Raw genomic sequence first — 23,822 nt, 5'->3', positions numbered from 1 at the left:
ACTACCTCACTGAGCTTTCTAGTCCTCTCTTTTGCCAAAAGTGTCATGAGTAGCTGTTTCTTGGTGGTTGAAGTCACTTTGTAAAGCCACAGTGGAACAGGAGATTGCAATGAAGTTTTATGTCAATTGCATGTCTTCAAATACTTTAGCAAAATTCAGTCATTTACCTTTATAGAGCAGTAGCTTCTAAGCATGGGCTGATCTTTCCTGAGTCATGTGCAGGTGCTGGAGTGCTCACCCCTGTAGCATTCCTTACCACACAGGTTCCTATATGGTTTCAATGGGTGAAGGCAGCTGAGAGACTGCAGAGGACTTGTTCTGCAGGTTGATGATTGCAAAACAGTGTCTTCTGATCTTGGAGGCTTGGTCCTTGTCTTGAACTGCTCCTTCTTGACACAGGCACCAAAAGTTGCACTGCAGTTATGGCGTCTGCAGAGCCAACACAGGTAAGAGAGATTGAGCTGAGTCTTCATTTTTCCTGTGAATACCATCAGCAGCTAGGAGCCTTACTCGGCTCTTACAGTTGTAATATGAGCCCCACGACCTCGGGTAAGTCTGAGAATGGGTATTGAAAACCTGTTTTGAAACCTAAGTATCCCAGAGTATTGCTGTTCCCAGATCTCTTAAGAGGCTAGCTACTTTTATGTTGCAGCTCCTGGGAACTTCGGGGCAACTACTAAAAATCAGAACTTGCATATTACAGGTTGGTCTTTCTTAAAGAGCTGTTCATACAGATGATCTGTGATACAATATTTCCATCTGTAGACTCAACATCCACATCTTATGCTTTTAATTGTCTTTGCTCTTTCAGGTTTTTGCAGGGAGGTAGCAGGAGAGAAAGGAAATATGCCAACTACTGTCTGCAATTTCATTAATGTAATTTGTCTTACAAGTAAGGATAAAACTCAGAAGTTTTTGTTTAAATGTGGTTCAGTTGTTTTTGTTGTGTATGAACTAACTAGATGTTAGAGTAAAAATCATATTTTGAAATAAAAAAAATACAGATTTTAGTTACTTGTGCTACATGTTTTGCCTGAACAGCAAACCAAGCTCACAACTATCGTTTTAATTTCAAAATATCTCATTTGCCTTTGATTTAATTATCTGATAAGATGATGATTTAAAAGTAATTCACAATAATTAGTTACTAATTGAGTAGAAAAATGTCCTTCTGATGAAAGATTGACCAGAAGAGATATTTACAAAATTTTTTTTCTATTGTACAAAAGGTCACATAAAAGAAACATGCCGTGATTCTTAAAAGTGTACTCACAGCACAGTTACAGGAGTTCTGCATTAAATTGGGGGAAAGGCAGAATCCAGACCTATAAAGGTTTACTATTGCAGTTCTATTGACCTCAGTGATTATTCCATAGATGTTCATAGATAAGTCTTTACATCAAATTCAACAAGCTAATTGTATTGCATTTCCTATTTACAGCATCCTATGAAGGACAGGGAAGAGATTAACTTGATAATGGATCTTTCTTCAAACAATTACATAATGAAATTTTGTTTATGCTAGGAGGAAATGACAGTGCTGTTTATTGCTCAGATCCAGAAGATGGAATACATGTGAGGCAGCATGAGCATGGTGATACTACAAAACAGAAATAAAGCAATTTTAATAAAATACATGGAAAAAAAAATTCATTTTGCACAGAATTTTAAAACTAAAGCATAACATATTCCACTCAGCAAGAATAAATTATCTATAACCCTATTTTATAGCATTAGGGATAAGATAAATGCATACTATTTATTAGTATGCCAAGTAATAACATGACAATTATTTTTTCCACCAATTCTGACCCACTAAATATACAATTTTTATGTTTTTCCAGATCAGGAAGTTAGAAAGCTTAAGAATAATAAAATGCTTTGCTGATTTTCTTGTGATGGTCTATCAGTTGTTTGTCTCTGTATTGGAATTTTCATGTAAGTGCCGATGGAGCTTTGATATCTCCAGGAAAAAGGCTGCAAACATTTTGGCTCCTTCAATGTAGTTGTATCTGTGAAGGAAAGAAAAACAATGAAGACCTGTCAAGCTGTTCTGCTCTTGAAATTGGTATAGTTTTCAGAGTCTTCAGAAGAATTTGCAAGATTGGTCACCCAAAAAAAGTACCCAGTGCACAGAAATTCTGGACATCCTTCAACTAGCATTGAAGGAGAATTGAAAGGGTTTACTGAGAAAACTTTCCTCAGTGTTGCATCCCCTAATTACTATTGTCTGTGGCCAAAAGGGTTGAGGCTATAGTGAGGGGAAACAAAAAACACTGAGAATTATTGTAGAATTCTCCAGTTTCTCAAGCTCAACATGATATGACTCAGAAGCTACAGCAATGTTCAGACAACACACTGAGCAGTGTCTTACCATAATGCCTGAAAGAATGAACGCAAGTGGCAAGTTTAAGTTAATTTTGGTATAATTACATCAGTTTTTGTCTCTGTAATATAAATGCAACTTTATTTATACTGAAAGCCATAAAAATCTTCACTTAACCATTAGCCTGCATACATCCAACTGGCATACTTCAGAATGGATGCTGTGACAGAAGAGTGCCCGTATACATCACAATTTTTCAGACCAGAGGCAAATTCCATTGGCAATTTTAATTTCACTGCCAATGTATTTAGACTGGGTAGACACTCGTGTGAAAAAATGTATATCTGTACACAATACATTGGGAATTTGTGTTTGGCACAGCAACAAGTTTGCTGGAGACAGTAGTTTGGGACTGTCCAGTGCATGGCAAAGCTTTCCATCTGTCTTTTAGGCATGGGTATACCAGGCGACTTCAGTTCTCCCCCCTTCTCATACAGAGCAAATCAGCAAATGAAAGAAACCTGCTTATTTTCTCATTCTGGGAGTGCTCCCCATCATTGGCTGCACCGATTGGAAGCATTATCACACTTTTCTGCATTATAGTCTGAAACATTCTGGCAACAGGAACTGTTGAACCATCCCGGATAAAATCTGGGTCTTCTCCAAAAACTGAAATACATGGGAAGAATTAATTCATTATTAAGTGAAAAAAGGTGCTTGCCTTTGCTACCATATATTTGAGGACACAGCTGATATTAAGAGCATCTGAGTAGAAATTGGTTTGATCCTGTAGCAAATTGATTTCATGAATCAGCTGCACTCTACAAACCTCTGGGTTTGTATCAGTACACAAAGAAACTAAATGAGGTCTTTTGGCTAACTCCTATTAAAGATGCCTCAATTCAGCAAGATGAGCACAATTCCCCTGCACACTTGCAGACACATTAAGAATGGGAAGGAAAAAAAAAAAAGGAAAATACCTGTTTTTATTGCCTTTCTTGCTGCTTTATATAGTGGATCATTAACATCAGCGAGCCAGGGTTTTGCACCTGAAGGCATAGTCCAAACAAACTGAAAGTGTCTATTTCTCTTGGAAAAGACACTCTCCAAGTGCTCCACCAGCTGCAGCAAAAACACATTGCAGTTAGAAGCAACTCAAGCTTACACCCACATACTTTCTTCTGCTCTCAGAAACAAATAAATGCTAGAAACACTCAGTTTGCTATTTTGGGTACAAACTCATGAGGTGCTGAGAAGTACTTAGTTTACACAGCAGAGGCCAAAAAAGAAGCTTTGTCTCTTACCTGTTGTTTCACAACTGAAAGGTCCATGTGGGGGACCTGACGAATTGAGAATTTGCCAATGACTTTTGCTGGAATGACTGTTTTAATTCCTGGTTCATTAAAAGCTCCTTCAATCCCATGAATAGAGAGAGAAGGGTAATGCCACAGGTGCAGAAGTATTTCTTCCTTCAAAAAAAAGGTGACATTGAAAATGTAAGGGATGACACTGGAGCCATTCACGATTTATATGAATTGATTTGAAGAAACAAACTTTCTGTCCTCAAATTTGTATGTGGAGATCTCTGTATTTTAAATATGTTTGTAATTTAAACTCATGCACATACCTTTTCATTGAAAAAAAAAATTACTTCTTTCAGTCAACATTCGTTTACCTTTTTAAATATTTGGATGAGAATAGCTTTCCATGCACAACAAGAAAAACAGAGCATTGTTTTAAAATATCATAGAAGTAAATTTCTCTAACACAATGTAAAATCAGAACAACTTCTGATCTGACCATCTGTTGATCTTGGAGCTTCTCGCAGGAGAAACCTGTTACCAGTTTAACCAGATGATACCAGGAAATAAGTTCTACTAATGAGCATTAAATAATGCAATAGGTAAGATGATGTTCAGTAACAAAGTTGATCTTTTTCTGGAGAAAGTAAGAAAGGTTAAAAAAAAAACAAAAAATAAAAGACAATGGTTATTCTAAGGATGAAAGGAGAAATATATAAAATATAAATTAGGCTTCATGCAGAACCCAAGAGCACTGCTCCTTTCCTTCTTCTCCAGTTTTATGAGACTGGAGCTTTATGTACACATAAAATTTGCACCACTTCATCCTCATATCTGTAAAGCATCAAAACTTATATAGTGTAGTTACATTATACTTCTGTATTACTGATTATTACAGTCTAGCTTAAGCTAATTTGGAAGCTTTTTCATGGAAATAAAAGCATCCATGTTAGAACTTATACCAGTATAATTATGTTAGTGATAAAAAAACGAATCACTCCTTTCTCCCAGCTGCTACTCTTGTGCAGAAAGATCCTTCTGAGCCAGCCCTTACCTGCTGGTTTTTATTTAGGATATAATTTTTAAGTGCTGGCAAAGAGAGGCTTATAGCTTTGGGTGCTTTTTTGGCATGCTCAGCAGACATTAAAATCTGAATTAAACAAATAAAAACCACCCAAAACACATCTGCCTAAAGCTGCCTCCCATTTTTCAGAGACGAATACAATTTCTTTTCTACTATGCGACCCATGTGCAGGGCTTTTAATGCTTATTTTATTTGGCTAGTTAGGCATGGGGGTAGTTGCAAGGAAGGGGGAGCAATACTGTTAGTTTTGCATCATTCCTTTTCATTGATTATTCATCTTTTGAATCACATTCCCCAAATGCGGTAGCTTATGTTTTCAGCAGATTAGTTTTATTTACCTTTTAATGCTTTGTGCTCCTTTATTATAAGTTTGTTGTTGATCTTTCAGTTTGGCTCTATATATAAATGCTGTGAATGAGTGATTTAAGTTCTTTCTGCTGACCATTTATACAGGTTTTGTGTTACCTTGGTGCCATAGAGGAATTTTTTCACGCCACTATTGTTTTTATGCTCCTCCAGATCAAATTCAATAGATTCATATAATTTCCTCTCTTCCTCTGTCAGGGAAGCAACACTGTCATAGATTCCAGGGATCTGAATATGACCTGTATGATCCACAAGGCTGTCTACAAAATAAGACAGAGATATCAGTGCAAGTAGGATTTATTTCTTCCACTTGGCAATCACAGCACCTTTTCTTTTCTACCAAACTCTTTACTGACTGAGTAAGCCTACCAACTAACTACTAACAACTGCTTGCATCCATCAAGTTGTGGCACCTAGCTTGATGTATTTTCGTATTTATAAAGAAAACTATTGAGCTGCTGTTTATAGTGTGTGGTGTGTCAGCCTAACTGCTGACATGAAAACATCATCCTACTGAGATACAAATCAGCATTAAAGCATCAAGCGTCTCTACCCGTGTATGTATTCAAGTTGTCAGCAATCCTTAAATGTTCTTCATTGACATGTGACTAGCGTCAGCTTAATAGGCACATGTCTGAGGTCCTGGCCTTACTGGGGACATTCCTTCCTCAGCTGCTGCCACAATAGCTATGCTGAGATTTGGAAACCTGGGCATTTTTCTTCAATTACACTTGCCTTACTTGTGTCAAATAAACATGGCGCTAATAGTCCTTAAGCTGATTGCTAGCCGTTGTTCCCCGGTTACTCCTGAACAATGATGCATGTTATTACCCAGCAGAGCTATGAGGTCCATCAGCGGCTCATGAATGATGCCTCCAAAAGTTCCAGAGTGAAGGTCCTTGCTGCCACATTCAACCTGTACCAAAACCACTGGTTATATAAAACACTCCCTACCTTATTCTTCTGTGAGTGGTTGCTTTCTATCACAACCGGTGGCTTCATTTTTTTAAACAAGGTCACAAAAGTATAGAAAATTATTATGTGTTTCTATTTATAAAATGGAAACATCATCTTTGGTGAAGAGAAGATAGGGCTCTGTTGTTAACTACTAGAAAGAGAAACTCATCTGTCTGTAGCACTTAAGAGGCATTTGAGAGCAAGGGTCTCTCTCCATTCCCACTTTTGTTTCAGTAAAATTAAATACTTCCTAAGTGAAACACTTCCATATTACTGTTTCTAACATTGCAGAATAAATTCAAGTTTTCTATCCCTTCTATTTAATGCAAAATCTTCATAATAAAGGCAAGAAAGAACCTTACTTGATTTGCATTAAGAAAATATATGTCCAACCTTCATTTCAGATAGCAGCAAATAAGAATTTAGAAGTCTCTTGACTCATACAGCTTTAGAAGAGAAAGAGGCATTTGGTTTATCAAATGCGTTCTTTTTCCAGACACATTTTCATATTCAGGTTTATCATAAACTATTTTCCTGCAACAAACTTCTTTATTTTTCTCAAAACCTCATTACAGCCATCTGGTAGCAGGCAGACATCATTTTTGATGTTTTAATAGCATCATTTTTCTTAACCAACACTTAAAAGAATTGAATCAAGGCTGCCGAGGCCCTTTTGGTTAAAAACAAATTTCATTCTTTTTCAGACATAAAGGTTAATGCAGATTTTTCTTTAGTTACAGAGGGCTTTAATCTTCTCTCTGACTTCCTTTTATGCTTCATCAGGAAGTTTCCAGATGAGAAACTTCTGCTCTTCATTTCACAGTAGCTTATGTTAGCTGCTAAATATACTACAATCCACTGTTACTTGCTTCTGGAAATGGTTACAAAAATTTTGTGTGGCTTTTAAACCCAGGGATCCAACTAAAATGAGTCCCTTTAGGCAAACACATTGCACTAAGCAGCGTCTTCTGCAAAAGGGCAGAGCAGCAGAAGAAATGGTTTTGGAGCAAGAGAGTCAGAGGAGGTATAGGGGCGAAGCTGAAAGAGAACAGAGTTGATGTACAGAGGGAGTGACGAGAAAAGCCTGGGAGTGTGGCAGGAGAGTAATGGTATAGGAAAGGGACTGAGGAGAAGGAGGCAGTTGGAGAAATTATGATTAAAGTGAAATTAATGAAAGGCTAGTTGAACTGAAATGAGGAGGGAAATCTGCACAAGCCAAAAACAGTATAGAAGAAAGCTCTGTATTTTTAAATATTAAGCTCACGCTCAGTCGTTCACTGCATGCAGATGCAGCTGTGATTGCAGGTACATCCCTGCTTTCTGCTCAGGGGCACAGTTCAAATGAACCTGTGTCCTTTACCTCAACAAAGAAGCAGGCATTTCCCCGACTCCCACATGTAAGGGCAGGCTTCCTGTTGCTGAGCCAAAGGCTGTCCGAAATCACAACATAATCAACATCAGAGAAAAAGCACTGTTTCTCCTCTTGAAGTAACTTTTCTAGCCCCAAGGACCCTGCTTCTTCCATGCCTTCAATTACGAACTTGAAGTTCACTGGCATAGCCTAAATGAACATTAGAGAAATCTAGATAAGAAACAAGCACTCTCAAAAATAAATAAATAAACTTTTAAATCAGAAGCAGACTGGCTTGTAGTACGTGCTGTGTTAGGAAAAGAAGGATGTAGGATATACAGTTTGCTTCAGTAGAAAGGGCAGTAATAGACAGATACATAGTTTCCCAGAAAAAAATTGGTTGTCTTCATGTTTTTATCTGCTTTTCATTTTTGAAGGAGAATAGGCAATATTTTTTTTTCCTTCTTTGTGTTTTCAGGAGACTTGCTGGACTGTCTCATTAAATTGGCTTTCTCTCAGTGCTATTAAACATTCTAATTGCTTTGGAAATTCTAACTGTGTAATAGCAGTTGCATTGTCACAGAAAAATTCCTGCCTCTTTATCTCCAGTGTTAGTGCCTATGCGGGAAGCACTGGCGGAGGGGCACTGCTGTGGTTACCCCAACGTTATCTACGGCCCGAGTTACTCACATGGTGGAAAAAAAGGCTGCTGGTGATTCTACTGTAATTGTCTTTTTAGCACTCATGAATTCATTTGCCTACTAGTTCATAAGGCTGCATTTCCAAGGGTAATTAGAGAACTTCTATTATTGAATAGTTCAAGTTAGAAATGCTGACACTTCCCATAGGAGATGATACAAATTTGAACGTAGTTTCCTGTTCCAATTCATTTTCTTCTTACAGGCTTTAAGATGTTTTCTGTTTTGATTCAATACTCAACTTAAATGCAGGAACAAATGTGTAGAATTAAATGAACTTGTGTTATGGATGGGTGCACCAATGGTTCATCAAACGACCACAAAAGATTTGGAAACAAAATGTTCGTGAATATTGTTTGATGGGCTGTGCTGTTTTCTAGGGAAAGACTTTATACGGCAAAGATTTCTTTTATTTGCTTGCTTGTTAAAATGCCAAAATAGCTGTTAGCGATTTGAAAAACTAGAAAGATTCAGACAGCCCCATAACCATATCCACTTCCAACAGCTCATCTGTGGACAAATAACATGGGTTTGCTAGCACTTGAGAGGCATCGAGTTCAATTCAGTACTGTCGATGCAAGAAAAACATTAGTTTTCCAGAAGGCTGCAAAAGGACTTTAGAAGTCAAGACTTAATGCTCAGTTTGTGCCGTAACATCAGAAAAGAGGCATAAAACTGTTTCTCAGCAATCTAACAAAACGCGTTGTGCAAATTCACCTTAAAGATGCTTGCTAACCATGTTGAAAGTTTCAGCTGTGTGTTGGTTTAGCTTTGCACTGGAGATACAACTAGCCCAAAAGTATTAAATATGCAGACTGATTTAAAGATAACTATGCTGGTCATTGTAGTAATTCAGGCAAAATTTTAGCTCATAAAGATATGTCAGTCTCTAAGCGAGTGTATTTGTACTTCGTTAATGCACTCATTCAAAGCATTTGCTTTGATAAATCGAACACATTGAAAGAACAGCCTATTATGTACGAACAGGCTTAGATACTTACTCTCTTCATACATACGTATAAATTGAAGGTAACTTGTAGGTAGACAAAACCAAAGATCAGCAGACTGTAGCAGCAGAGATGAGTCTTCATGAGCTATCTGCACTGCATGTTATTTTACCATTTTAAAAGCTCTCAAGAGAACAGGGTATCAAAGCTGTTTAATGTATGTAATACATATTGAATGCTTCCCTCAGTGTGTTTTCCTCTACAGTTCAATGACAGCAATTCCATATTTACATTGCATACAGACTGTTCAAAAGAGAAATGCTCACAAGCAGACTCTTGCTGGAGTGGGATCAGTGCCCTGGATATAGCATTAGAAATAAGCTAATATTTCCAAAATATATGTAGTCTGTTGAGGTGGAGATGTATCATCTAACTCACAAGAATGTAAAGGTATCCCTCCAGAGATGTTATAAGAATAGTAATAATAATAATAATAATTCTCTTGATACCTACTGATTTCAAGGCTTTAAATGTTTCCACTGCATTTATCCAAGCTAGGACAGGTCCTTTATTATCTATTGCTCCACGCCCATAGAGATTTCCTTAAAAAGAAGAGGAAAGTTTTTAAACAATCTTTGAAACTTCTCTTGTCACTTCAACGGAATCAGCAAATTCCTGTTGCCATAGCAGCTGTAGTGGTATGTCAAGTAAAGTGTCAGAAGAGTCAGGATTTCATCAACTTGTTTTTAATAATGTGATGGGCGTTCCCTAATGGACTGGTACACTTCTGTTTTTTTCCTTTCTTTCCTTTTATATTGGTGTGGTTTAAACCACTGCAGTGTTATCAGCATTGTTCTCAGACTGAAGCCAAAACACAGCACTGCAGCAGCTACTAGGAAGTAAACCACAAAAATCTGTTACAGCTGAAACCAGGACATATGTACACCATGTTTCAGCTACATGCCAGTTTCTGAGCTTCACTTTTGTTCTTAAGAGCTCTTTATTAACACCAGACATAGTGTGAACACACCCCTGAAGTGTTTTTACAGTATGCAGCTTCCATACACATCAGCCAGCCCACATAACAAGCAGCAAAAGCCCCACAGATAAATCTCACAGTAATAGCTTGAAGCTACAAGTCTAGGTATGTAACTTTATGTGTTTGACTGTACAGTCAGGGACAGATTTTCGTTTCAGGTAAAGTCTCCACTGAAGGTTTAGGAGCTACCCCACTAAGGCTGTTTGGAACCAGTTCCAGCCAATAGGAAAGGGCAATTTAATGGGTGTAGCACAGCCTTGGGAATCAGGATTTCAGGGTTCTTTGGGTCTTACTCATCTGCTGACCGTCTACCCATTATTTTTGTTCCTTCAGTGAATGGAGCTTTTCATGCTCAGCTAGCTGAAGTGGAAGGATGATTACATTAAGAGGGGCTTCACATTCTTCCACCATTAATGCTCCTTAACACCAGGGTGGCAAGTGAAGATACTAAAGGATCATGAAGCAAGAACAGGAAGTGCAAGAGAGGATAATGGTTGATACAACTTAATAATTTGAAGCAGAAATGAATTGTCCGTTAAATACTCTTAAAGCAGCATTGACAGCTCATGTGGCTCTTCCACATCAAGCAGGTAATCACTGATGAGTCTCACTAGTCACATCATCAAGAGTCAAGGCTGCTGGATTTGTCCCAGAGATTTCCATGGGGGAAGTCCTCATGCTTTGGTTAAATATATAGGGAGCCTCCTTGCACTCAATCTCAGTTGTGTATTCAAACAATGATACAAAAGTGATGACGCACCATCGATTTCAGTCAGTGTGTAAGGGTCAGTTTTCCAGCCATCTTCCTTCTTGGCAGGCTGCACATCCACATGACCATAGAAACATACAGTGGGGCTTTGTGGATCCTCTGCCAGTTCCCCAAGAATCACAGGAGGCAGTGGGAGGTCCTGGCCATCAGGCAGCTGCGAAGAAACATTAAAAAAGGAAACTAAGGAAAAACAAACCTTTGAAAACTCTCAAACATCATTAAAAACACTCTGTAATTCTCAGAAGTGAAAATATTTCAACATACTCAGTTGGCTGTCATTTGTTCAGGTGCACAAATCAGACTGTGAAACCAACCCTAACCTACCAAGAGAAATTAACTTTTTTCTCCACCTGTTTAGATTCTGCAGGGACTTTATGAAGCTCTTCTAATATTTTAGTGTCATAAATGGCCTTGTTACTAAACTCTTACTTTGTAGCACTGAGGAAGACAAAAATGGCTGTTTGCTGTAGTGAAAAAGCAGATATTGTGACACTGAAGTAGTGAAAAGCCACACAAATTGATTAGGGGTTTGATTTCACCACAGACAGAGGGTAGGAGGCCTGTAACCTCAAATACAAAAACAAAATCCGATTTTGCTGGCAGGAGGCAGCTATTTCAGGCTGGTTTGAAGCAAGTTAAGACTCTAAAATAATCCTGTGACATACTGTGCAGAAGAGGTTGGCCAAGAGATGCTGGATGTCTCACAAAAGAAATAAGAGAAGGAATGCGTGCTTCCTTGTATTCACCAGTAATATCAGTCTGCATTGGCCTGCTGCAACCAAAAAAATCTAGCTGCTTCTTGCTAAGCAATCAAAGGAAAAACCCATTTTGTGAAACATTATTTTTGCCCTGGGCAGAGAAAAGTATCTCTGGTCTCTGCTCCAGCAACAGGTAATCCATTCCCCCTGCTGCCAACACAGACTTTGCTATATATTTTGGCAATCATAACTGCATGCCAAGTGCATGCAGTTTTCAAGTGCAATGCATTATTACAGCTTTTCATTACAACATTTCATTAAACTGAAATGCATTCATTACGACTATTAAATGACATAACCTGAAATATTAAAGCAGTGCTGTGATGCAAGGTCCTTCTGCTAAGGCTCAACAATCTTTCCCATAACCCTCAGAGGATGGAAAAGGGAATCACTATTAGCGAAGTTCTGAATTCCTGTTAGAACAGAAATCTGACAGCCTCCAGCTACAGTAAGGTAAGTCAATTAAAGGCAAAGATTTCTCAGAGATTAACTCGTGTGCTGCTTTCCAACAATCCTTAAGAAAATGGGTTGAAGCATTTGTTAGAAGCTCCCAAACCCAAAGGTGATGCTCAAGATAGCTAGCACCTTCTGTTGGGCAACATTTTCCTTGTAAAAGCTACCTCCCTCATATAGGCACCTTGGTGAAGAACGATGCATTAACTATAATGCTTCATTACTCAGAAGAATGTAAAAATGAGCCCTGGTGAAAAAATCAGGTCTTTTACTTTTGCAGACTGCTTCCCACCAGTTAAAATCATCAAACTGTCCATGATATGCAGAAAACATCTATTTCCATTTGGATTGCCTGTGTAGTCTCCCAAGTCTGTTTGCAGACAGTCTGAGGAGGGACTGATTTCAGTAGGTATCATGTAGTTATGGAACTACTGATAAATTGTTATTTAGCTATCAAAAATACCAGTATGTCATAACATGCCTATGCATATACATAGCACTGAATGCAATAGGCAGACCACATGTGCAAATATGATATTTTAAATACAAGAATCAGACAAGCACCTGATGTGACCCCAAGTTTACTAAATTAACAGTGGCTCCAAGTGCCACAAGTCTGTCAGCTGCCAGCGCCATCATTCGTATTACTTCTTTCCTCAGATATGGTTGAATAGAATCGCTTTCCACAGCCACCCATTCCTTAAGATCCTGCACAAGGAGGAAAGAAGTGGAGTTAAATCACCCGGGATGCTGCAGTGTTTGGCCCTTTAACATGAGAAGTGTCACTTTGGAAGACGGTTTCATTTCTATCCCATCACAGCAATGTCATGGGTGCTATAAGGCTTCAGAATTGAGAGGAACTGCTTAGACGGGTCCGCAGGGTTGAGAGTCCTGATTTTCTAAACAAGGAGGGTACCCACACTTAGGCATTTCCACTGTCAACCATGGATGTAAAATTCCATGGAAGAGGAGGCAGACTAGATGCTGACCATATTGCATTGCAGAAATTGCATTATGTATGAATTACTTCAGTGATCCTCATAAGGGTTCAGAAGTGCTCATCACTTTTATGCATAACTGATACTGACTGGCATAATTATGTTTCTGCCTCTTCACAGGGAAAATGAAAAAAGGAAAGCACAAACCAGCATGGGAGCAAGACCCCTCTCCTTGTCAAGAGCAAACCTACAATAACCAATGCTGAGCTAAAGCAAGTGAGAGAGCAACCTATCTGCTTGCTTCTCCCATGCACATGCATTTTCTCTCAGTGGAGCCTCTTTCTGCCCACACTCAAAGGATGCCTGCAGCCATCTGGTTTATGGAAGTCCATGCAAATCCCTCTTCCACCTGAAGGGTCCCCAGCACAGACTGTCCCCTTGCAGCCTTGCTTTGTGAAGAACATGTAGCACACCTGAGGCCAGACCTGGAAACCTGCTCATTACCCATGTGGCAAATGCTCATTTGGCACATAAAACACAGGCCTCCAGGGCAACAGTTCTGCACTTGTCATTTCACTGCAATATAGTTCCTACCTCAATAGAATCACTTTGGTGTTCATCAATGTACTGGAAAATCTCTGTCTCCAACGCTGGAGTGGATGGTGAAGACATTACTGCCTTAGAGAGTTGCCCAGAGCTGAGATTGTAGAATGGTTCAGGTTAGAAGGGACCATCTAGTTCCACCCCCGCTGCCAGAGGCAAGGACACCTTCCACTAGACTAGATAGAGGCTATCAGAAAGTTAAGGATAAAATTCAACATGTTAGAGACATCCTGCTAGAAAGCATAGACAATTGTAAAGTGCTGAGCTTACTCAAGCCTCCTTTAAGTTCACATCAATTTTCAATGCACAAAGTTCCAATTGTGTGTTCTGGGAAGACAACCCCAGGGAAGACTTGCAAACATCAACTCAGACCAGTAGCCCAGGGAATTCATCTTTCATTTTCTTCATTTCCAGAAGAATGGGAGAAAAATTGATTCACTGACACATGTTGCATATTTTACATGAATAAGGTAGAGCTATCCTGACACAGGAGAGTATCAGACAACAAATAGCTTTTGCGGTTGAGTAAGAACAGTGTCAACACTGAAACACTTCATAAGTGCAGAAGTCATTTAGTACTTGCAAACCTCTCTGCCACCTTGTTTTTGACAAGACAAATGAATATTTAAAACCCATAAGATTCTGAGAAGTGTTTTCCCTCCTTGAAGTTCCTGCTGCAGGTTCTTGAATTGGTGTTAGCAGAGTAATACTTGGCTAGTTAAATCCTTGGCTGGCTAAATTCAGAATAGCTGCTGTATTGTGGTGCGCAATGGGATAAACTCCAAGGTCAAAACCCAACACTTTGAATCTAAAAATATTCTATACTGGTGACAAAATGTGTAGTTGCAGGTCCATCCACAATTCCATAAATTTGATGCATTGCTAAGGTGATAGGCTATGGTAATACTAATAATTTCAATTGCGTTTCTCTGATGAGAAGATGTAGATTGAAAACCTAAGCATGATAAACAAAAGGAGGGAAGCATCCTTCGTTTTCCACAAAGCCTGCAAATGCCTTAGTTTCACATGTATTTTATTCATGCTTTCTACTTTGCCATTTCCAAACCTCAGTTTGGAAAATGTTTTCAACAGAGCCCACTATAAGTGCTCTCATTTAACCTACCATAGAAAATCAGACAGTTGCTTACAGAAAAGTACCTCTTGGGTATGCCATACTTGAACAAGGAGGATCATAGCACAGGTTACACATAACATGGCTACTAGAGTAACGAAGCTCATGCAGTGCACAAGTGTGTCTTCATCATATATGATTTTCCATTGAAATATTCAATTTTGCTAAATTCTATGCATTTTCACTATGAAAAGAATGAGTATACATATAGCTGATACCTTATGATGACTTGAAGAAACACGTACCTTTAATATTACATGAAGGTCAGAATGACAAAAGGGCTGCTTATACAGGAAACATGCACTGTGGTGATGGTATCTTCCTCTTTATCCACGTTACATGCAAATGACCCAGAAAGATGCAGATGAGAAACTTGTCTTCAAGTCATGTTTCATTAGCTTTTAACTGTTTCAGAAAATGAAATAAGGAAACTACAATGCACTGAAGGAAAGAAACAAAACAACCCGAAACAGTCAAATGATGAAAAAACCCTAAGAATATTTTAAATAATTCAGTGATATTTTTGAAACAGAGACACAGACTTTGAGAAAAGCTTACAGAATATCCCATAAGTAATTGCTTTCAGAAACAAAAGTAAGCATGAGCAATGCCTAAGTTCGGAAAATGAATGTGAGGAGATACTTACGCAGTCCTGCAGATGAGCAGAGTGCACCAAATACTGGTAATTCAAACCAGATATTAGGTAGCAGCTATGTTGTGCAGTACTTGAGGGAGGGGAGTAGCAGAGGGAACTTCATGTTAATTTGCTGCTAACAGCCAGTACTGCTTGAAAGCATTTGTATTGCAACTGGGAAAGCTTGTGTAGAAAAGGGAGTCAGTTTAATAAAGCAGTAGAAAGATACCAGGCAAGGCTAAAATAGCTCAGTGTTACAAGGAAGAGAAAAATGGATGAGAAAGCCTGGGGGTGGAAATACCAAACAAAGACTTCAGTGTTCAATTTCAAGTGTATTTTATTTGATCTCATTTTAAAGAGCAGTTGCTGCTTTATAGAAAAATGTAGTATGACTGTTTTTAGAAATAATGCATGACAGTCACTCAGTTTCTCTTCCTTCATTCCTTGGTAGTAAGAACATTTTGTGTCTCCCTCCTGTCTCATGAAGTACTGTTAAAAGAAAACTTAGCCTTCTTAGGTAGTGATTTAACAAGAAATCCGAGTTGATTCTTTAACTAGGATGACTCTTTGATAAAATATCAACTAAACTTACAAACATTTGAGAAGCAGCTCTTGAACGTGCTCTGCTGCCCTCCTTGACATTCCTGAAGTGCATGCCTCACACGCCTTCCTCCCTGCAATGCAGCATTTGAAGTGTGTGCACGGGGAGTGCGCCAATGAAAATGGAATATTTTGCAAAAAACCCAGAATAAACAAAGTCAGAATTCACCTAGTTTGCAAATAACATGAAGAACATTTGACATGAAAGGAGATAAAAATGTGTATGGCAGTAGAAGCTAATTTACCAAACCAGTGGTGGGATCCACTGAAAGGAACATTCCCTCTAAGCCACCATCACCAAGGAAGATAACTGAGATAATATGGTTATTATTTAACTTTCTTTAGAAACATTAACTGATAAGTGGCCTACCTTTTGTGGAAGAAGGCAATCGCGCCTCGGTCATCTCTCCAGCTGAGTAGGTGATACCCTTGGAGGAGGAGGATGGCAGCTCTTTGGGTGGCAGCTCTTGAACACAACCCTAACCATGTGCAGCCACTGTCATGGTAATGACCAGGAGCTGCAGAGATCCAGACACATGTAGAGGGATGGACACCAGCTCACAGGGCTGCCTGAAGGGCATTTCAGAGAGTGCAAGTGACTAGCCCTGCCTTTGCTCAAGCTGACTCCTTAGAGAAAAAAGTGAGGCCCTGTTTATCAGTTCTGCTTTGCTGTAATACAGATTACAGTGAAAAAAGAAACTCCTTACCTCTTTGTGCTCTTGTTTTGCAGCTGCTTTTATGGCTACTGATGAGAGCTTGAACTGGCAAGGTCTCCTCTTCCACCTACAGAACAGGGGCATTTCATCTCAGTTCACTGTTAAGTTCAGCAGTTATGAAGGATTACTTTTAAATTAAAGATTAACTTTTGGTTTAGATGCTTAAAGTCTACTTCTCTATCCTATAATAATCCAAGCAGGATATTCAAATCACTACCACATCAACCTATGACAAATTTTCCCATATCCCTTTCCTCCTCCCTTTCTCTGTGGAAGACCTAAATCCTAGCAGGAATTACAGTGTCAGAAAGCACTTCAGCACTGCTGCTTTATGATAGTATTTTGAAGGACTTGGAGAAGAGACGTGGTTTTTGTTACTTTGATTTGAAAATGGGAAAAGAAAAGAATACATATCTGTTAAGAATTTCTCCCAGGAAGTAGTGTTTCACTCTGTGCCCACTGACAAGAAGTAATTCACTATTTTCTCACCTGAGAAAATTTTATGAGCTTGACTGCTCGTTGGTTTGCAATCAGATAAACATTGGTATAAAGAGATCCTTCTGGAAAGATAGCTGCACTCTCTTATGCTCTTTTCACAGCAAAAAGGTTAATAGGAAACAACTACAGGAAGTACAGCTGAGTACCAAACTATATGCACTGGTATATAAGGCTGAGCTACTAATGCAGTTCAGAATGCTCCTAAAACACAGTGAGCATCAAAACGAAAATTAAAGTATACGTGAATAATATTTCCTGTATTCTGACTTGCTGGAATGGCTTTTGACATCCACATCCAAGCGCACTGTGTTCACTTACATGTGGATAGCCTCACCACCTTTTTGCTGATAGCTCTTCCATACCAGAGTGCCTCTGAACTTATATCAAATTTTAGGTGCTTGTGTTTGCATACAAGGGTCTATCCTTGTGGTCCTCTGTCCGTTTTGAAAGAACTGCTATTCACATGGTCAGATTCAGTAACAAGCATTGGTTTTCCAAGGGAGGTCAAGGTCCTATCTCAGAGCCTTATAAAGACCTTTGCTTCCTTTCAGTATTTGTTCTTAATATATATAAACTTTTATGCAAATGAATGCAGAAGTTTTAGAGAAATTAAATGTTTATTTGCATTTATTTATAAGAATTCTGTTTTTACATGTATCCCACCTTGATGTTTCACACTGATGTTACTCCTGAATTATGATAGCACAAGTGAGATAAGAAATAGGTCAACTGAATTCAGTCATTCAGCTATTTGCTTATTTACCACTGTATCTATCTTCGGGGGGGGGGGGGGGGAAGCAATGATTACTTTGTATCTTGTTCTTTCATTGCTAATTGCTCCTTATTTTATAACCTATAACTTGGAACAGGGTTTAGAGTCAGTATAGGAGATTATTTTCTTTTTCAGTCATTATTCCATTTATGGATTATCATAAGCACGTAAACATGACCAACATTGTTTAGAAGCATTTTTGAATTTACTCAGCTTTATCTCCTCAATAAAAACACTCTCTGGTGATAACTTATAAACTACAATAAATTAAAGAACCAACTTGAATAGTTTGGGTGAGTGCTGGCATGGACAACTCCTCTTTGGAGTACAGTAAGCATTTAAGCAGGAGGAAATAGGTTAATTACAGAAAAATAAGAGCAGAACTAAAACAATAGGATAAGGAAAACAAAGCATCAATGTCTTTGTTCCTCTTGTCCTTTGAAAATGTAAGCTCTTCAGGGTAGAGATGGTCTCCTACTTTGTGTTTCTATTACTACATCTGGGCAGCAGCCTCAGTTGGTGATAAAGTGGTGGTGCAAACAAGAGTTAACTTAATTTCACTGGCACTTCAGCAGAATTCGCATGCCTTAACTGTTACTTTAATTAAAAAGTTGTCTTAAGAAATTACAATTTGCATAAGCAAACATGTAAGAAAGGAGCACCTTTTCATTGACAGAAATTTTATGAGGGTTTTCAGTGCTACCTATGACTCTAAGTAGCTGCCTCTAGCTCAAACCAGCTATTTTCTATTTCTTGAAGATGTCTTACAGGAAAATGAGAATGATATTATAATGTCATAATCAGTAGTAAATGGTTATTATTGCATCTTACTGTCATTTCTCAATATACTGCCTTCGTATAACTTGTTTTCATTGCCTCCTGGAAGTGTAAATCCCCCAAATATATCTCCCCTAAAGGATTTCTGTATCTGCTCCCTGTGCAGCAGGAGGAAGCTCTTCCACCTCCTCGCTCCTTCCCACTCCATGCTGCAGTCTGAAGAATATTTCCCAGCCATCACCTTTCAAAACAATCATAAGCAATACTGCCTGCTTCAAGAGCTTGTCAACAGTGGAGTGAGATTGCACTGCTAGAGAGGTAAAGACCCCCAAAACCCTAAATTAGTAGTTACCTGAGCATCAGTAATTGCAGTTGGGTATGTCAGTGAACAGAGATTAACTTAGAAAAGACCCCCTTACCCAGGCAAGAAATCACACAGTGCTTTACAAGCATTAATGACTACAGGCTGTCCTTGACGTGGAGCAATGATGAACACCACCTTCCAGGAGCAGGGCCACAAGGACTGGAAATACTCTGTAAAGGAAGAGCAGTAACACAAAGCCTTCTCACCGCCTAGAAGGTAAATCAGCAAGCTCTCTGCACACAGATCTCCAAGAATGCAGGCTTTAAGTGGTACACCCTGGGGAGGAATGAACAAGTTGTTCTTGTCCAGCACCTTTTCCAGTATACTGCACTGAATGCTGAGACAGGAGGCTGCTCTGTTTTTCCAAGCACAAGACTAAATTCATTTTGTTTAACAATTAAGCAAAAGTATTTTCAGATATCAATCACACTGAAACAAAGGCAAGAGGTTATTCCTATCTTGATGTCCTTCAGACAGCTTTACTCAGCCAAATAACAGCATCATTCCCTTAAGGGTGACCTCTCTGTGCAGGTGAGGTTTTTATTCTGCTGAAAATTCACAGTCATTTCCAAACAGACATCAGAGACCAGCTTTAGGAACTCACATGGTGAAGCAGATACTAACCATGCAGTACTTTGTCTATGCAGCTCTTCACATTGCCTCTTCCCAGCTTTCCATGTGGTCCAGGAACTGGCGGGGAATGAGTCACTGAGGTGGTGGTGTGTATGGTGTCCCTCAAGGCATGCGTCGGGAGCACCACAAAGTTAACTCAGTTTCACACTTTGCTGACTTCTGCATCCCACCTGGGTATGAGGCAGCAGCCTCTGAAGAAAGGCTTGTGAGTACCTTTCCATTGCAGCCCTCCTGTGCTTGAAGTGTATTTGGGAGAAGGCCAAAACAAGCAGAGAGGTTCTTATCTTGGTGAATACAAGTTGCTCTTAAATAGCTTAGAAAGGAACCCACTGTATATACTTATATATAAACACAATACCATTGCATCTCAAGGCAACAGATGTTACCACTGCAAGGTGATTGTGACCTCTTTAAGGAGGAGCATGAGATATTTCATAGCATGTTGCTCCTATCAAAGTTCTACTGACTATATCGAGGGTAAAGCACATGCCTGAAGTGCCCAGAGCAGACACTCATTAAACTGAGGCTCTGCACCCTTCACATGCTAAGCAAGTCATGCCATCAGCAGCTGTTTTGATGCAATAGTGTCTCAACAATCACAAAACAGTAGAAAAATGCAAGACAGGCGCCTACTCATCCCACCAGGGTTTAGGCTTAAAATACTTTCCCTACAGACATATTTTTTGCTTTCTTTGCTGCAGTCTTCTCAAGCAGAGAAGTTTCTCACATGTTCAAAGGCCTTTCGACAGAAGTGTAGCGTGTGTCTTGACATGGCTTAAAAGGCAACGATGGCTTTGCGTTTTTTGTGCTGTGGGAATCAGAACATTTAGAGCTACTGCTATAGCTCTTAACTTTGAAGCAAGTGGCAGTTCTGTAAATCAATAGTTTGGATATAAGCCATTAATCCCACATGCTGAGCACCTAAATCCTTACACAAGTTATGAAATTGTGGCTGAAATATTTAAAATAATTCATGAAGATGGATAAAGTTTGTATCCCCTCACTCACTGCACTTCAGAGGGAGTTAAATTTTAAGGTGAACTAAAAAAAAAAAGAAATGCCATGATAATAATAATGATGATAATATTTAAAAGTTAATTTAAGCTATGAAAGCTCAAATGCACAAACAGCTGTTAAAGGAATGGTTCCACCATGTGCTCCTCTTTTCTTGCCTGGAAGCCAATCTTTAAGAACTCAGCTCGACCAGGAAGAAAAGTATTTTCTCCCCATTTGCAATAAACTATGCACCCTTTCCTGAAGGATGGGCAATGGGAAGGCTGGGGGGGGTGGGGAAATCACATCACAGATACACATTGCCTGGACACATTCTTGAGCCACAAGATGCTTGCGCTCCAGGTGAGCAATGCTATCACCAGCTCTGATTTTCATCTGTTTTAAATGAGGGTGTTCTGCTCAGGCACCCAAATGCCTCATTTCTCACCTACCTCTGAGAAGGTGCTGGGCTTTCCCTGCCACACTGAGCTAAGTTTCAGGGCGGCCCTCAGCTTGCTCCCCTAGCAGAAACACCTGATAGCATGGAGCTGTGTCCCATACACTGCTACATGCACTGCTCCCCACTGCACGGCTCCAGGCTCTTGTCCAATGCTCACCCCAAACCGCTCATCCCCCAAACCCCTCCCTAGTAGCAGAGTGCTACTGGGCAGCATAACCAAACTACTCCAGTTTTCAAAGTTTGACTCAGAACCACAAACCACATCAGCTTGACACACCTACAGCTTTTGTTTCACATTTATTTGCACAACCACGCTGTGTTTTTTGGTTCCCTGTATGTTGGGACAGACAGGCTATTGTACAGCTGGATATCCTTTATCCATAGAATTATTTATGTTGGGAAAGACCTTTAAGATCATTGAGTCCAATCATAAATCTCAATGATATGCAATTACATAGAAACTACTCGTAAAGAAATGCTGGAAATTTAGAGGCAGCATTTTTTTCACTTGCCTATGTGGGAAGCACCCAGTATCTGTTTCTTTGGCTATGCCTCTGTTTCAGAACACAAACTTTTTGTGTAGCGGGTTTCTTCTATTTCTTATGCCAGATGTCATTATCCTAGACTATAGCAAAGCACATAGGAAATAACCCATACCCTGATATCCTCTTTACTTCCCTGTGGTGCCTTCCCTCATTAAGACTATAGAGGTTAGAATAGTTTGTTTTTGTGTTGGTACCTATGGGGAAAATGGCTGGACAAGTGGATTCATGAAAAAAAAAAGCTACCTGAGGAGCACACACACCAACATATACATGTAATTTAGCACAAGAAAATGGGGACTGAACTCAATGAAATAATGAAATGGCCCTATATTTTCCATCTCATTTAAAGAAGTACAAATACATTTATAACATCAGTCTTGTCTTCTCCACTTGCAGTAAGTTTCCTTTTACCTATTCGATCATTCACTGCTGGCATAAAGGAAAAGTTATTATTAAAAGTATTGCTAGAGGCAGCACATACCTTCATTTCCATAGTAGTAATTACATTAAAAAAAAAACATATAGAGGAACCTAAATCAGGAAAATGAACCTTATGACTCCAAACCATCCATTTAGTACTTTGTGAGAAATCTTAGCTGAATACAAAGGTGTCAGAGATGTCAGATCCTTCACTGGTGTGCGCCCTTCCCAGCCACAAGTAAACATGCCTTTTATCTATCTAGACTTGCTCTTCCTTAGCTGAGAGAAAGTGATCTGTGGAGATATGGAAATATTAAAAAGATAACACAGCTCTCACAGTTGAGGCTTTAGATGAATCCTGCAAACTAAGGGAAAAAGAAGTTTTTTTTTCTGCTTCTCATAAACAGTCAGTTTTCAAAGAGCCACATTTCAAGGCCGAGGCGGGGGTGAGGAAGGAGAAATGTCAGCCTGAAGTAGTGTGACTGATTCCTTTTGAATTATCTCAGCATGGTGTCATCTTATCTGGAGATTTCATTTGTTCCTGTGACTAATAATTGGGCTTTAAACTGGCAAACGGATTTAGCAGGATCAAGCTCTCAAATTCAGAGCACTGAGAAAACACAGAAAGAACTTTTGATCTTTAAACTGAAAGACAAATGGATGTTATCCAGGTGACACGTGCCACTAAGTACTGAAACAAGGGGTTCAGAGAGTGGGCTTTTTGGCATTTGCTGTGTTCCTTTGCTAACAGTAAGATCTAAGTCACACTTTGCCAATCTTGAAAACTCAGTGAATATTGATAAATCTATGCAAAAAATGCATGTCAGATCGAGCTTCTAAGCTTATGCATCATTTATGAATGCACCTGTCTTACCTGACATAACCAATTCCTTCCAGTCACAGACTACAAGAAAGAGGCTTTTATACCATTTTGCTGTTTCTAGTTTTGAGTTACAGAATAACTTCAGAGGTTTAAGTGACTCAGGATGACACAGGGATTTCTATCAACACAGATAAAATTGTATTTGGAACAGATTAATTACAATCTGTATTTTTGCATTATAATTTTATGCAAAGTGTGTGAAGTGAAAACTTGCTGTCCTGCTCTGAACTGAAACAAACAAGTTTCTGAACATTTCACAGTTCAAAATCACCGTATCCTCTACTTTGGATTTATATCCAGACTTAAAGGAGATTCTTCGATTCATAAACCACTGACATTTTATCACCCCAAATTCTTACATTCAGTAGTTAAAAAAGACTAAATAGTGTGCCAGATTGTGATCATTTTTGATAGGTGCAGACTCTGTGATTCAAATTCAAAAGCAAACAGGTGCTTATATCTAAGTTTAAGAACAGATTACCATACATTTCTGAATATATTTGCCTTCTGTATTGATGGCTAAGAATTTAAGTGGGAAAAACAAACAAAAAAAAAAACAAAAAAAAAATCCCTCCAAAACTGTTGTATTGCAGGCTGTGTGCTATTGAAAAAAATAACATTTTCCTATGCCAGCCCCCATTTTAACTTTAGTACTAAATCTAATTATTTTCAAGATCTTTCTTCTACATCCTTAAGGACTTGCTGGTCTGTCAGTGGCAGGGATTGTGTCATTAAAGCTTTCTTCCACAGCCATCAAATTATTTGAAGGCGCTAGAGGAGCATTTATTACTGAGGTGCTCTCAGC

General features: G+C 39.0%; 2 protein-coding genes across 2 annotated transcripts; both read right to left on the bottom strand.

The window, feature by feature from the left end:
* Positions 1-550: 550 nt before the first annotated feature.
* Positions 551-13,818, bottom strand: CNDP1 (carnosine dipeptidase 1). Its single transcript, XM_062633108.1, has 11 exons — positions 13,582-13,818; positions 12,614-12,757; positions 10,830-10,992; positions 9,544-9,632; positions 7,395-7,595; positions 5,909-5,993; positions 5,177-5,337; positions 3,631-3,795; positions 3,307-3,448; positions 2,848-2,995; positions 551-2,012 (listed from the first exon to the last, which is right to left on the bottom strand). Exons 1-11 carry the CDS (start codon positions 13,657-13,659, stop codon positions 1,907-1,909), a joined length of 1,482 nt encoding a protein of 493 aa, XP_062489092.1. The 5' UTR covers positions 13,660-13,818; the 3' UTR covers positions 551-1,906.
* A 1,133-nt stretch (positions 13,819-14,951) lies between these two features.
* On the bottom strand, positions 14,952-22,207 carry LOC134171175 (uncharacterized). The gene is made up of 4 exons (XM_062633148.1): positions 22,196-22,207; positions 19,139-19,458; positions 16,664-16,739; positions 14,952-15,845 (listed from the first exon to the last, which is right to left on the bottom strand). The coding sequence occupies exons 1-4, from the start codon at positions 22,205-22,207 to the stop codon at positions 15,558-15,560; spliced, it is 696 nt and encodes a 231-aa protein (XP_062489132.1). The 3' UTR covers positions 14,952-15,557.
* Positions 22,208-23,822: the final 1,615 nt, after the last annotated feature.

Source organism: Pezoporus occidentalis, unplaced genomic scaffold (genome assembly GCF_034315485.1).
Source record: "Pezoporus occidentalis ecotype Australia unplaced genomic scaffold, CSIRO_AGI_Poc_V1 ctg4, whole genome shotgun sequence".
Lineage (NCBI taxonomy): Eukaryota > Metazoa > Chordata > Aves > Psittaciformes > Psittacidae > Pezoporus > Pezoporus occidentalis.
The sequence above is the reverse complement of the archived record's forward strand: the minus strand, read 5'-3'. Positions and strand labels throughout refer to the sequence as shown.

Excerpts from the sequence above, each read along its gene's own strand:
- CNDP1 (XM_062633108.1), bottom strand. The coding sequence starts at position 13,659 with ATGTCTTCACCATCCACTCCAGCGTTGGAGACAGAGATTTTCCAGTAC. Across the intron at positions 3,796-5,176 it reads AATTCCTCTATGGCACCAAG|GAAGAAATACTTCTGCACCT; the intron begins GTAACACAAAAC and ends TTTTTTTTGAAG. Across the intron at positions 2,996-3,306 it reads AAGAAAGGCAATAAAAACAG|TTTTTGGAGAAGACCCAGAT; the intron begins GTATTTTCCTTT and ends CATGTATTTCAG.
- LOC134171175 (XM_062633148.1), bottom strand. Across the intron at positions 16,740-19,138 it reads CTGTGTGATTTCTTGCCTGG|GTGGAAGAGGAGACCTTGCC; the intron begins GTAAGGGGGTCT and ends CCTGTTCTGTAG. Across the intron at positions 15,846-16,663 it reads CAAAACAAGAGCACAAAGAG|TACTTCATGAGACAGGAGGG; the intron begins GTAAGGAGTTTC and ends TTCTTTTAACAG.